A 13128-nucleotide genomic window follows, 5' to 3' on the forward strand; every position below is an offset into this window, starting at 1 on the left:
ACAATAGATGAGTGCGGTCAAAAAAAAAGAAAATTAAATAATAATATATATATATAAAAGACAGATTTGCAAGAGGGGCGGAGCGTACCGTGCGCTCTCAGCAAGGCCTCTGCAGTGAAGAGGGGCGCTTGCAACATGTCGGCCGTCTCCACGATCAGCATGTCCTTTAACCGACGAAGGTCTTGCAGCTTCAGGCCCTCGTACGGCTACAAGACATTTTATCACACGAAATTAAATGTGGCTATTGTTAAATTTCTACTTCCTCATCCTCCAAAAGACCCTTAAAAGTGTTTCTGGAACATAAACTAAATAAATTTAAAAAAATACATATACCGTAATTTTCGGACTTTAAGTCGCTCTGGAGTATAAGTCGCACCAGCCATAAAATGCCCAAAAAAGTGAAAAAAAAACATATACAAGTCGCTCCGGAGTATAATTCGCATTTTGGGGGGCAATTTATTCGACAAAATCCAACACCAAGAACAGACATGAACGAGCAACAACAGGCTAAACCAGGGGTGGGCAAACTTTTTGACTCGCGGGCCGAACTGGGTTCTAAATTTGGACCGGAGGGCCGAACCAGGAGCAGATGGACGTAGTGTTTGTGTGAAGTAATATAAGCGACCTGTAAAGGTCATTGCGTATAAGATTTTGGTAGGTAGTAAAGCATGGATATTCCAAACAGTTTTTTTTTTTTTTTTAAACAAATGCATTTATTAACAGCATTAAAAAAATAATAATAATTCACCAAAACACTGCTATTGGTGATTCTCATAAAATACGACACTGTTATTATGAATAACAGTCTCCATCACTTCAGTGCCTGCAGGTCAGATTAATGAAAGATGTTTATCTTATGAGATCACATCAAACGGCAAACATTCTGACCAAATATATCATCTTGACGAATCGGTGAAAGCATACACTCAAATAAAGTAATCAACGGTGAGGGGTATGTGAAAATCAGAGCAGAGTTTTAACTCGCAAACACCTGGTAACAGAGGTGAGGAAACGGGAAACACTTAAGAACTTTACAGGTTAAGATTAGTCGCAAACAGGTGGTGCATCAATGTCCTTGAGCATCCTGCATTGTTTGAAAATGAGAATGGTCGCTAGTTTCAATCCCTGCTATGTGTACAAATCATATTCAAGATGCCTCCCCTTCATTTTCAGTGGGAACAGTGTTGTTGGTCTCCCTTTCTCGCTAGTGCGTCATAGTCTGGAGTAAAATTTGTTGTGGCAATTCTTAGGCGAGATCCGAGGTGTTGGTCCGTTTACCTCGATCTGTGACGGGTTGATGTTGACGTTCATGTGGCTGAACGTCACGTCGCGTACGTCGAGCCAAATTGGCCACTGTCTTTTAAACGCTCGGCACTGTGTCCACCTTGCTTTTCCTTGGGCGACTCATTTTAATGGAAAGATTCCAGGGGAAGGTTTGTGGGTGGCTTTAGCGCAAAACTGCATCTGAAAGCTCAGCGCGCGAATTACAAGAATGCTGTCGTCACAGCCCACGCTCTAAATTCGGGACTGATACAAATAGAGCGCGAGTGCGCCATGTCCGTACACGCACTTGTGAGTGTGCACCGAGCTTTCTGACACGGCTTCCGGTAGTAAATGCGCAGGCATCTACTGGGGAAACGCAGTCATTGCAGGCAAAATGACCAAAAAAAAGTTTAATAATAAAATTTGTTCAGGGTTGGCGGGCCGGATTAAACGGTCCCGTGGGCCGGATGTGGCCCGCGGGCCGTAGTTTGCCCACCCCTGGGCTAAACGATACGGTATGCTAACATGACAAACACAAACAAGGAGCTGAGAACGGGCCTGACGTAACATTCAGTTATTTAAAAAAAAAAAAAAATTACATAAATAACACGTTTATAAAACCATCTGTGTCACTCCAATTCATTAAATCCATCGATCGTCCTTTGTCAACAATGCCCTGTGCCGCGCCGCAGTTCAAACTATTCCACAGGCCCATACAACGATATATAAACTACAGTTTTTTTCCATGTATAATGCGCCCCCATGTATAATACGCACCCTAAAAATGGCATGTCGATGCTGGAAAAAAGCTTGTACCCATGTATAATACGCACCCAAATATTGACTCTTACTTAAATCCGTGAACGTAAAATTATTTCAGAAAAAATATCATCTTTGGGAACAGCCGGATGTTATTCTGCCCGTCAGTATCACTGCGCATGCGCTAGCAAACTCGATAGCGAAGAAATGTTTCGGATTTGTGTAGGGTACATTGTGACAGCAAACGAGCAGATGATCGAGCAAGCGTCTGATACGAGAGCGTTGTGTTCGTATGGAGCGTGTTTGACGTGAACAGCAGAGAAGAAAGCGCATCTGTAATGGCGGCCTCCGTATCATATCCGGATTTAAAAAAAAAAAAAAAAAAAAGTGAGAATTTTTTTTTTTTTTTGTACCCATGTATAATGCGCACCCCAGATTTTAGGACAATAAATTTGCTAAATTTTGCGCATTATACAAGGAAAAAAACGGTATTTGATTTTTTCTCTCTATTTTTCATGTTTTGAATATGTTCAAGATAAAGATATCAAAGCATGTGAAGTGATCAACTATACTAAAAATAACATGTGAAGTGGTCAACTATACTTGTAACTTACAAGTTGCAAAGGGGTGGAAAATTTCCGGTAAATTTCCGGAAAGTTTCCGGTAAATTTCCATGGGAAGTTAAGCTCGGGAATTTTGGAAATATTCCAAATTGGAAACTTTCCATGGGAATTATGGGAATTTATGGGAATTTATGGGAATTTATGGGAATTTATGGGAATTTAATGGGAATTTATGGGAATTGAGGGGAATTTAGTGGAAAGGTATCATATCTAAGCAAAAATAATTGTTTAGTTATAAGCAAAATAATACAATTAAAGCAGATACAATTAAAACAGATTTATTTATAAGTTGAACAATCAAACAGAACAAACACATGAACGTGGAGTTAAATTTTACTCAAAAATGAACACAAATGCATCCCCCTAATCCAAAAATCCAAACAAAGTCCCATTCAAAATGTTAAATAAATCTCTCCAAAAAAGTCCCAATCCACATGCACATAAAAAAAAGTCAGCTTCCCTAGAGCTTCTCAAGCTTCTCATTTTCTTGCTAAACCCTTTCAGGCAGTAGGCATTCGTGGGTCTCAACATCCTGCATGTCCACTTCCTCAACATCGGACTCTAACTCTTCCTCTTCAGAGTCACTGTCCAGCCTTGTGGAGGATGGCTCTTTGTCAGGCTCAAAGAGCCTCAGGTTAGCCCGAATAGCAACCAATTTTTCCACTCTCAGATTTGTGAGCCTGTTGCGCACCTTTGTGTGTGTGTTCCCAAACATGGACCAGTTTCGCTCTGAGGCAGCTGATGATGGTGGGATCTGGAGTATGATGGAGGCTATAGGTGCAAGAGCCTCCGATCCACAAAGTCCCTTCCACCAGGTGGCTGCAGATATATGCTGGCATGACTGCCAGATTGCATCCCCTTCCCAAAGGCCTTGCTTTGTTCTGTACTTTGCCAAACTGCCAAGTACTTTGCCTTTATCAAGGCCCAGGTGGTCTGACAAGGCTGTAATAACGGTGTAAGCACTGCTCATCTCTTCCCCAGAGAGTAAATCCCTGTCATATTTTGGGTCCAGCATGTATGCTGCTGCATGCAACGGCTTCATGCAGAACTCCCTGCGCTTTTCTAGCAACTTCACAACAGCAGTTTCCTCTGCTTTAAGCAGTAGGGAAGTGGGCAGGACTGTCTGGATGTCTTCTTTGAGGTCTGCAAAAAGACACTGGACATCTGATAAGATGGCACCATCACCCTCTATCTTGGCTATTGCTGCTGCAATTTGTTTGAGGATTCCCAGACTGCTGGACAATCTTTCCCAAAACACATCATCTAACATGACTTTCTTTATGTCACTTTCGATGCCTGCAGTCTGGGATATGGCCATCTCTTGCAGGGACTCCTTTCCATCCAAAAGACTGTCATACATGATGACAACGCCACCCCATCGTGTGATGCTGGGGAGCTTCAGCGTGGTATTTTTGTTTTTTTCCTTTTGCTTTGACAGACCTTCACATACTTGACAACTTGCTTCACTCGCTTGTATAGAGTGTCCATTGTCTTTAGTGCCATTATGTCTTTAAGGAGAAGATTGAGAGCATGGGCAGCACAGCCAATGGTTGTTATATGAGGGAAGGTCTCCTCCACGTGTTCCCAGGCAACCTTCATATTTGCCGCATTATCAGTCACAAGTGCAAAAACCTTCTCTGGTCCAAGATCATTGATGACCACTTTCAGCTGATCAGCAATGTAGATGCCTGTGTGTCTGTTGTCCTTTGTGTCTACACTCTTGAAGAATACAGGTTTAGGAGTGGTGACAATGTAGTTGATGATACCCTGTCCACGGATATTTGACCATCCATCTGAGATGACTGAAATACAGTCTGCTTTGTCAATAGTTTCCTTGACTTTTGTCTGCACCCTGCCAAACTCTTCATCCAGCAAATGAGTGGATAGCGCATGTCTGGTTGGGGGGGTGTATGCTGGCCGGAGAACATTCAAAAATCTCTTCCAGTACACATTGGCCGTTAGCATCAGGGGTGAGCCAGTTGCATAGACTGCACGAGCGATACACTCATCTGCACGTCTCTTGCTTTGTTCATCCATATGATCAAAGAATCCTCTGATGCCAGAGGGACCAGGAGCTGATGAGAGGGTATCTGACTCTGATGCGGCTGATGCAGATTTATTTTCATCTGTAGTGGAACTCCCATCTGTTGCACGTGTTGAGCCTTGAGGAAATTTGTTGCACTTTGCAATATGCTGCTGCATTTTTGTGGCATTTTTTGTGTATGCCTTTTCACAATATTTGCAGATATACAAAGACTTTCCTTGCAAATTAGCTTGTGTGAAATGTCTCCACACATCGGATGGCGCACGTGGCATTTTTCTCTCTTTGATGTCCCTGAGCTGTTGAAGTTATATTAAAATTATTAAATTGTTTATAATTTAATATAAAAAAACAACTAAATGTTATTGTTCTTAATTCTTAACCCACAACTCTGAAAAAATACAACAATGTGTCTGTGAAGCTACACATCCCTGGGGATGTGTCCAATGTATCCTGGTGGAGATACAACTCATAAAATTCAAAATATACAAGATGTTTTTAAAACTATTAGTTATTGTTATTTACTTAGGACATCAAAGTTCCACTCCTGTCTGTTAAAGTGATATTTACTGTATAAATTGTGGTTTATTTGGTTTTGACCAGTTTTATTTTTTCCACCATAAGGCTAAATATAGCACTTACATATAAAAATATCTCTAAATATATTACCATATAATGTCATCAAAACTTACTTCACTTCATGCAGTCCACAGGCTCAAAAGTCTGGCTTCAATTTGTGTGCTCTGGACTCAAAAGTGTGGTCCAGAATTGTATAAATCATCTGTGCATGTGATGGAGGAATGAACAGCACATGTAGGGGGCGTGGTCTCAGTGGCCCTGCAGCTATGTGAGCATGTGATAGCAAAGATATTCAACTGTGCTGCATGATATCTGGTTGTTTTAGTCAGGATTATGCTAAAATATTATTTTACACAACTATATTTAAGTTCCCTAATAAGAACATACCTTCAGTTTAGTAAATTCCCGGTTTATTCCCGTTTATTCCCGTTAATTCCCGTTAATTCCCATGGAAAGTTTCCAAGTTTGAAAATTCCCGGAATTTTGCAACCCTTACAAGTTGTAAGTAAGTGATGTGTTAATGATCAAGTAAAAATTTGTGAAAAAAAACATATATAAGTCGCTCCTGAATATAAGTCGCCCCCTACCCAAACTATGAAAAAAAAACGCGACTTATAGTCCGAAAATTACGGTAACTAAAATACAATAAATTTAACACAAAAAATAAGTTATATTTGTAGTGATTTAGAGACTTTATTATAAATATATTAGAAAATCTCAAAACCAATGCATGACAATAAATTTAAAGCAACAAACCTTTACCAGCCCGCTCACCTCTTTGTGTTGCAGCAGCTTGACTTGGCCGCGCGCGTCTGCGTCAGAGCGCTTCGCTAGCGGCGACGAGGAAAAGACCATCTGCGACTCCAGGCTGAGAGCCAGCTCGGTGTGGTGGTGGCGCTCGGCGTGGTCGCACGGCGTCAGCTTGTCGTCGTCCTCGATGAACAGGTCAGCCTCACTCCGGATGAGCAACTGGAGGAAGCGGGCAAAATGAAACATCATGTCGCTCTGCACCATGCTTACAGACAAGTGGACAACGCAAAGGAATCACCTCCACGCAGCTCTTCATGCCTGATGCGGCGGCGTAGTGGAGGCAGGTGCTGTGCCGGTTGTCAGTGGCGTTGACGTTGGCCTTCTCATACTGGCCTCCCTCAAGCCGAGCCCCCGTCCAGCTCAGGATCATCTGGCGCAAAGCCCCCAAAAAGCACGGTCCAAAACGTAACGTGACCTCCTGCCCGCGTTGGCTTTTCGTTTTGGGGGCCGTACCTGCAAGCAGTCGGCCCGCCGCTGCTCGTCCCGCTGAGGGCGGACCAGGCGTGGCGACAGGGCCCCCTCGGGCAACAGCAGGATGAGCGGGCCCTGGCACAGCACGTGGAGGCACGTCTCGTTGCGCACATTTCGCTTGTTGGGGTTGCCCTCCTTGCTGAATAAAAAGGACCTGCGCAAGGAAGGAGCAGATGGAGATTGATGGCACATAGCGCGACGAGTTGCGGCCATGCTTCTGCTTTGTATCTCCAAGCTAATTGACATGAGGCCCGATGCGCTCCTAATTATGACTTTCTATTTGTCTAGGAGAAAAGAGAGATCCTCGAGATGAAACAGACTTTTTGTTTTAAACCTCAGGGGAAAAAAAGATGCGTGTTACTAGGTTGTACGAAACCAACATGTGCTGTGGTGAACAAAACATTTTTTTTAAACTTTTATTAAAATTAGATAAAATATAAATATACCTTGCATGGGGAAAATGTGGCCAGATTCTGACAAAACTGTACAAAAAAACATTTCTTTGTTTTGTTTCTTAAATCTACAGGAAATAAAACACACATTTTGTATTTGGGAAGAAATAAAACATGTTGCAAAGAAACTGTTTTAACAGCTGAAATTTTAACAGCTGAGCAGAAAAAATTTCATCCATTGTCCATTTTTCATGAAGTCAGCTCGTTACCTTAAACTGTGCAAGTGGACCAAATGTAACGTGCAGGAAAGCCAGCGTGAGAGTAAAAAAAGTGTGAGAAAAGGATACGCCTTTTTGTTAAACTGCTAATTCTCATTCAGTCAAATATGGGCAGCCCGCTGAACTGGTTATTAGCCTGTCAGCCACCAAAGCGAGCGAGCGAGCAAAAAGTGGCGTTCACCTGAGCAGCCGCGTCATGGAGTGACGGCACGCATAGTGCAGTGGCGTGTTGTGCTGGTACTGCTCGCCGTATGAGGCGTTGGGGTCCAGGCCGTCACGGAACTGCGGGTTGCCCTCGTACAGCTGCCAGGCCAGCGCCTCGTCGCCACCCACCAGCGCCTTCCGGAACTTGGTGGCCGCGTTGCCCATGGCGCCGGCACCCCGGCGGGATGTGTGGCAAACTCCTTCTTCGCTCTCCGCCTCCCCTACTCAGGAACAGCTTACAACTCACTGCAACATGGCTCGGCGGTCCTGCCCTGCCCTGAGAAGGGGAAAAAATAGAAAGAGAGAGCACAAGAGTGAGCAAGGGAGAGAGCACAAGAGTGAGCGAGGGAGAGAGAGAGCACAAAAGAGGCGTAGCGTAGTCAGTGTGATTAGGGAATCAAGAAAATGGAAAGACAGATGAGAGAAACTGGTGAAAGAGGCGGCGATAAAAAAAGATGGAGGCAGCAGACGAATATATCAATCTACCAGCTTTGCGTGTTATCTTACCGGAAAGACTGTGTGGGGCGAGCTAAGGTAGGGTTGGGTAAGTGGCAGGAGAAAGAAAAAAAAATACGACAGATAATTATAAAGCGGGGTATGCAAGAGAGGGGGAAGTAAATCATACACCCGCCATTCATTCCTATCCCAGCATTGATGAAAAGCACACACGCTCTATACCGCAACTGGAATTGCATTTGTGTGTGTGTGTGTTGGGTTCTTCATTGAGATGGAAGAGTTGAGTGCCCTCAACAGGTGTTGCCAGCACATTTTTGTTCCAAGAATGTAAACATTTTGACAAAATAAGCTTTTTATATTCAATCGACATGTTTTGTTTTACTTTAAGACTATTTTTGAGATTAGAAAATGAGTGACGCTCCCTTTTACATTGTTAGTTTCCTTTCAAGGCAAGTCCATTTTAAAAAATCTTTTACTTTCTAACTCATGAAATGTAAATTTGTTTTCTCACCCAGCTACTGTGTCTTTGGTGACAAAGAAGCAAATGTGCTTCACAACAGCTCCGCGATTCGGTTAAAAAAAAAAAGGTCTTCTTGTCACTTGCCTGAAGCAAAATCACCATCTTTAAAGATCGCCTCTCGCTTCATTTCCCGCGTCTGTACCCAGACTCCGCCACTGTGTGTGCACGGAGGCCATCATTACAGTGTTGGGTCTACGGCCATCTGTCTGGCCTCTCACCAAAGAGCCTCTTTTCTTTTTTTAAAGTCAGCTTGAATAAAGCGGCGGGCGGCCGACGTGTACCCGCCCTGCTTTTTTCTCTCTCGAGGCCTCCCCTTTCCTCTCCATTTCATCAAGCGCCAGACGGGACACATACAGAACTTTCCCTACATGTTTGGAAATTGTCTTTTTTTGTGGGTACAGTGATAAGTCCAGCACATCCACTTAACTTCCAGTCCGCTTCACTCTTCTGTGTGTGCACGTGTACACGCTAAACCGGGGCAGTAAGTCTGGACATGCTGGAAGGAGCATTGAAATTCTTGTGCGACGCTATTCATGCGGGCACGCAACAAGTGTTAAACCTGACTTGGTAACCTTAATCTGGCAAGGTAGGGCCTCTTCTAATAATCGACAAGATAAGGAAGTGTCACGGCGCTGTGTTTTCACTGACAGTCAAATATTTGCTTAGCAATGTTTTAAACCAGTGGTCCCCAACCACCGGGCCGCGGACCGGTACCGGTCCGTGGGTCACTTGGTACCGGGCCGCCAAGCCGCACAGAATTTTTTTTTTTTAATCGACGATCAATTAATTTAGGTCAAGACACTCGTCCCGGTCACGTGACATGTTTCCCCTGTCGAGCCCGCAAAGCTAATATGTGGCGACAGGCTAACTAACCAGGCAATGAAGCATTCAAAACTGCTTCATCACATGGAGACCAAGCATCCTGCAATAAAAGACAAACCTTAATCACTTCGGGTGTCATTGTCTCCGATTACGTCTAGATGGGACCGGCTTGTTTCCGAGAAACAAACTCAGTGCTCCCACTAATTCAACGTAATGGTGAGTTTTATTTTTGTCATTTGTACTTGTTTTTATGTCAGTCGTATCATTTTATCTCATCGTATTTATATATTTATTATAAAACGTATTATTTATTTATTTATATAAATGTATTATTTATTTATATAAATGCCGGTCCGCGGAAATATTTCTGACATGTAACCGGTCCGTGGCGCAAAAAAGGTTGGGGACCACTGTTTTAAACGACAACCACACCTGATAACAAATACACTGCCATCGACCTTTATACAAGGTCTCGCAAAATTATCTGACACATTTGTAGGTTTAATAAAAGGCAAATACATGAAAGAAAGAAAAAAGTTTTTTTCCCGAAAAGTAGGTACCGTAATTTTCGGACTATAAGTCGCTCCGGAGTACAAGTCGCATCAGCCATAAAATCCCCCCAAAAGTGAAAAAATAAGTCGCTCCGGAGTACAAGTCGCATTTTGGGGGGCAATTTATTCGACAAAATCCAACACCAAGAACAGTCATGAACGAGCAACAACAGGCTAAACGATAGGTATACTAACGTGACATAAACACAAACCAAGAGCCGAGAACGGCCCTTACGTAACATTCAGTGTTATTCAAAAAACTATTACATAAATAACATGTTAATAAAACCATCCGTGTCACTCCAATTCATTAAATCCATCGATCGTCCTTTGTCAACAATGCGTGCGCGCCGCTGACGGCGCTTGTACTTCGAAATATTCCACAGGCCCATATAACGATATGTAAATTAGATATCAAATAACTATTATATAAGCAATAATGTTATCAAACCATCTGTGTCACTCCAAATCATTAAATCCATCAATCGTTCTTTGTCAACAATGGGTGCGCGCAGCTGACGGAGCTTGCACTTCAAAATATTCCACAGGCCCATATAACGATAGATAAATTACCGTATTTTTCCATGTATAATGCGCCCCCATGTATAATACGCACCCTAAAAATGGCATGTTGATGCTGGAAAAAAGCCTGTACCCATGTTTAATACGCACCCAAATTTTGACTCCTACTTAAACGTAAAGTTATTTCAGAAAAAAGATCATCTTTGGGAACAACCGGATGTTATTCTGCCGGTCAGTATCACTACGCATGCGCTAGCAAACTCGATAGCGAAGAAATGTTTCGGATTTGTGTAGGGTACATTGTGACAGCAAACGAGCAGGTGATCGAGCAAGCGTCTGATACGAGAGCATTGTGTTCGTATGGAGCGTGTTTGAAGTGAACAGCAGAGAAGAAAGCACATCTGTAATGGCGGCCTCCGTATCATTTTTGTACCCATGTATAATGCGCACCCCAGATTTTAGGACAATAAATTAGTTAAATTTTGCGCATTATACATGGAAAAAAACGTTAGATACCAAATAACTATTATATAAGCAAGAGTATTATGAAACTATCTGTGCACTCTAAATCATTAAATCCATCGATCAAATCCCTCGTCCTTAGTCAACAACGCTGCGTGTGCGGCCTGACGTCAGCCTCGTCGTTATTCCACAGATCTAGTATATAACTATATTGTAGCATTAACAAAGTACAAGGAAAGACGTGGGTTTGGTAAACGGCTCTTTATTAACAAAACAAACTTCCAGGCGTGTGGCGGCGTGGACTTCCAGCCACAGAGGTGGAAGAGAGCTCCATAGAATAGGACCGGGCGTGCGTAAAAGCCATGACCGAGCCCCATCCACCGTGCCTGGAAAGCCACCCGGCCGTGCGCCGGCCCCCGACTTCAATCCACGGAGGTGAAAGAGAGCTTGGTAGAGTAGGACCGGGCGTGGGTAAAAGACATAATAGTTTTTCAAACCTTCTGTGTCACTCCAAATCCTTAAATCCTTCAAACTCTTCGTCCGCCGTGTCACTTAGAAACAAAGCCGCTAATGATGCCGGTAGTACGTGGGGTCCTTCGTCATCTTTGTCATCCCGTGATCAATCTTTGTCCTTTACGTAAACAACCGCCGCGTCGCGCTGCTGACGTCACTTGAAATTCAAATTACAGTAATCCCTTGCTTCATCGCGGTTGCACTTTTTTTTTTTGTCGCTCCTTATTATAAGTCGCCTCGCCTCCCAAACTACGAAAAAATAAACGCGACTTCTAGTCCAAAAATTACGGTACATACAGGACTATCTCAGAAAATTTGAATATTGTGATAAAGTTCTTTATTTTCTGTGATGCTATTTAAAAAAAGAAAAATGTTATACATTCTGGATTCATTGCAAATCAACTGAAATATTGCAAGCCTTTTATTATTTTAATATTGCCGATTATGGCATACAGCTTAAGAAAACTCAAATATCCTATCTCAAAATACTAGAATATCATGAAAAGGTATACTAGTCGGGTATTAGCTCGAAACACCTGCAAGGGTTTCCTGAGCCTTGAAAAACACTCAGCTTGGTTCAGTAAACTAAATCACAAGTATGGGGAAGACTGCTGATCTGACTGCTGTCCAGAGGACCATCATTGACACTCTCCATCAGGAGGGTAAGACACAAAAGGAAATTTCTCAAAGAGTCCAGAGTAAATGCAGCTGCGTACCAAGAGATTTTAGAGCACTACATACTTCCGTCTGCTGAAAAGCTCTATGGAGATGATATCATTTTCCAGCATGATCTGGCACCTGCCCACAGTGCCCAAACCACCAGTAAATGGTGTACTGACCATGCTATTACTGTCCTCGATTGGCCTGTCAATTCCCCTGACCTGAACCCCACAGAGAATTTGTGGGGTATTGTGAAGAAGAAGCTGAAAGACACCAGACCCAACAATGCAAATGAGCTAAAGGCCGCTATTGAAGCATCCTGGGCATCCATAACACCTCAGCAATGACATTTTCAAATGTTTGATTTTGTTTTACTGTTTTGTTTTTACTTGTTCTGAGGAAATATTGTAATATTTTGAGATGGGATATTTGAGTTTTCTTGAGCTGTATGCCATAATCAGCAATATTAAAATAATAGAAGGCTTGCAATATTTCAGTTGATTTGTAATGAATCCAGAATGTATGACATTTTTGTTTTTTTAATTGCATTACAAAAAATAAACTTTATCACAATATTCAAATTTTCTGAGACAGTCCTGTATAATGCTTTTTTGTTTTGTTTTGTTCCATTTCATTTAGCCACATTTTCTGGAGTTGTGGCAGTGCGAGGTCGGTGGGTTGATTTTTGTTTCAATGCTGATCCACTGGCTCTGAAGTTGGTAACCCATAACAAGATTGTGTTTCGAGCCGGTATGGGATTATGTCTACCAAGTCTGAAGTGCAAACGGATTGGAACGCTCGTTGTGTTGCAGTCACAGGTTTGTTCTTGATAAACGTTTCAACAATGAAAGTGCGATGCTCATCGGTCCAATTCATGTTAGCAACTGAAAGGAAACAAACTAACGTTACTAAAAAACGAAACGAAACAAAACGGCATTATATTGAAAATAAAAAAAACCCTTTTTGGTTTCTTTAATTTATTTGCATTTTATTAAATCTACAAATGTCAGATTATTGTGCCGGACCCTGTATTTATCATTGCCCAAACACGTCGCAAGTTGAACAAGATCAGGCACCTGACACGACTGATTTGCACTTGACTGTACCTTACGAAGATCATCTTTGTCAACGATGTTTAGTGACAGGCAAAGAAATGAAGCCCTCTTCCACTAGAGGGCAGCAGAAACAATTAACCTGTATCC

At 42.5% G+C, this 13128-nt stretch overlaps 1 protein-coding gene across 1 annotated transcript in view; it reads right to left on the bottom strand.

Annotated features, from left to right (window-relative positions):
- The window catches only part of ankib1a (ankyrin repeat and IBR domain containing 1a), a 28811-nt gene that overhangs the window by 13748 nt on the left and 1935 nt on the right, over positions 1-13128 (bottom strand). Inside the window, exons 2-6 of the mRNA XM_061267018.1 lie at positions 7398-7697; positions 6529-6700; positions 6314-6445; positions 6040-6234; positions 89-206 (exon numbers count right to left, since the gene is read on the bottom strand). Coding sequence (XP_061123002.1) covers positions 89-206; positions 6040-6234; positions 6314-6445; positions 6529-6700; positions 7398-7585 — 805 coding nt within the window. The 5' untranslated portion in view covers positions 7586-7697. The remainder of the gene's footprint in view (positions 1-88; positions 207-6039; positions 6235-6313; positions 6446-6528; positions 6701-7397; positions 7698-13128) is intronic.

The sequence above is a fragment of the Syngnathus typhle genome, linkage group LG20, assembly GCF_033458585.1.
Source record: "Syngnathus typhle isolate RoL2023-S1 ecotype Sweden linkage group LG20, RoL_Styp_1.0, whole genome shotgun sequence".
NCBI classification, from domain to species: Eukaryota; Metazoa; Chordata; class Actinopteri; order Syngnathiformes; family Syngnathidae; genus Syngnathus; species Syngnathus typhle.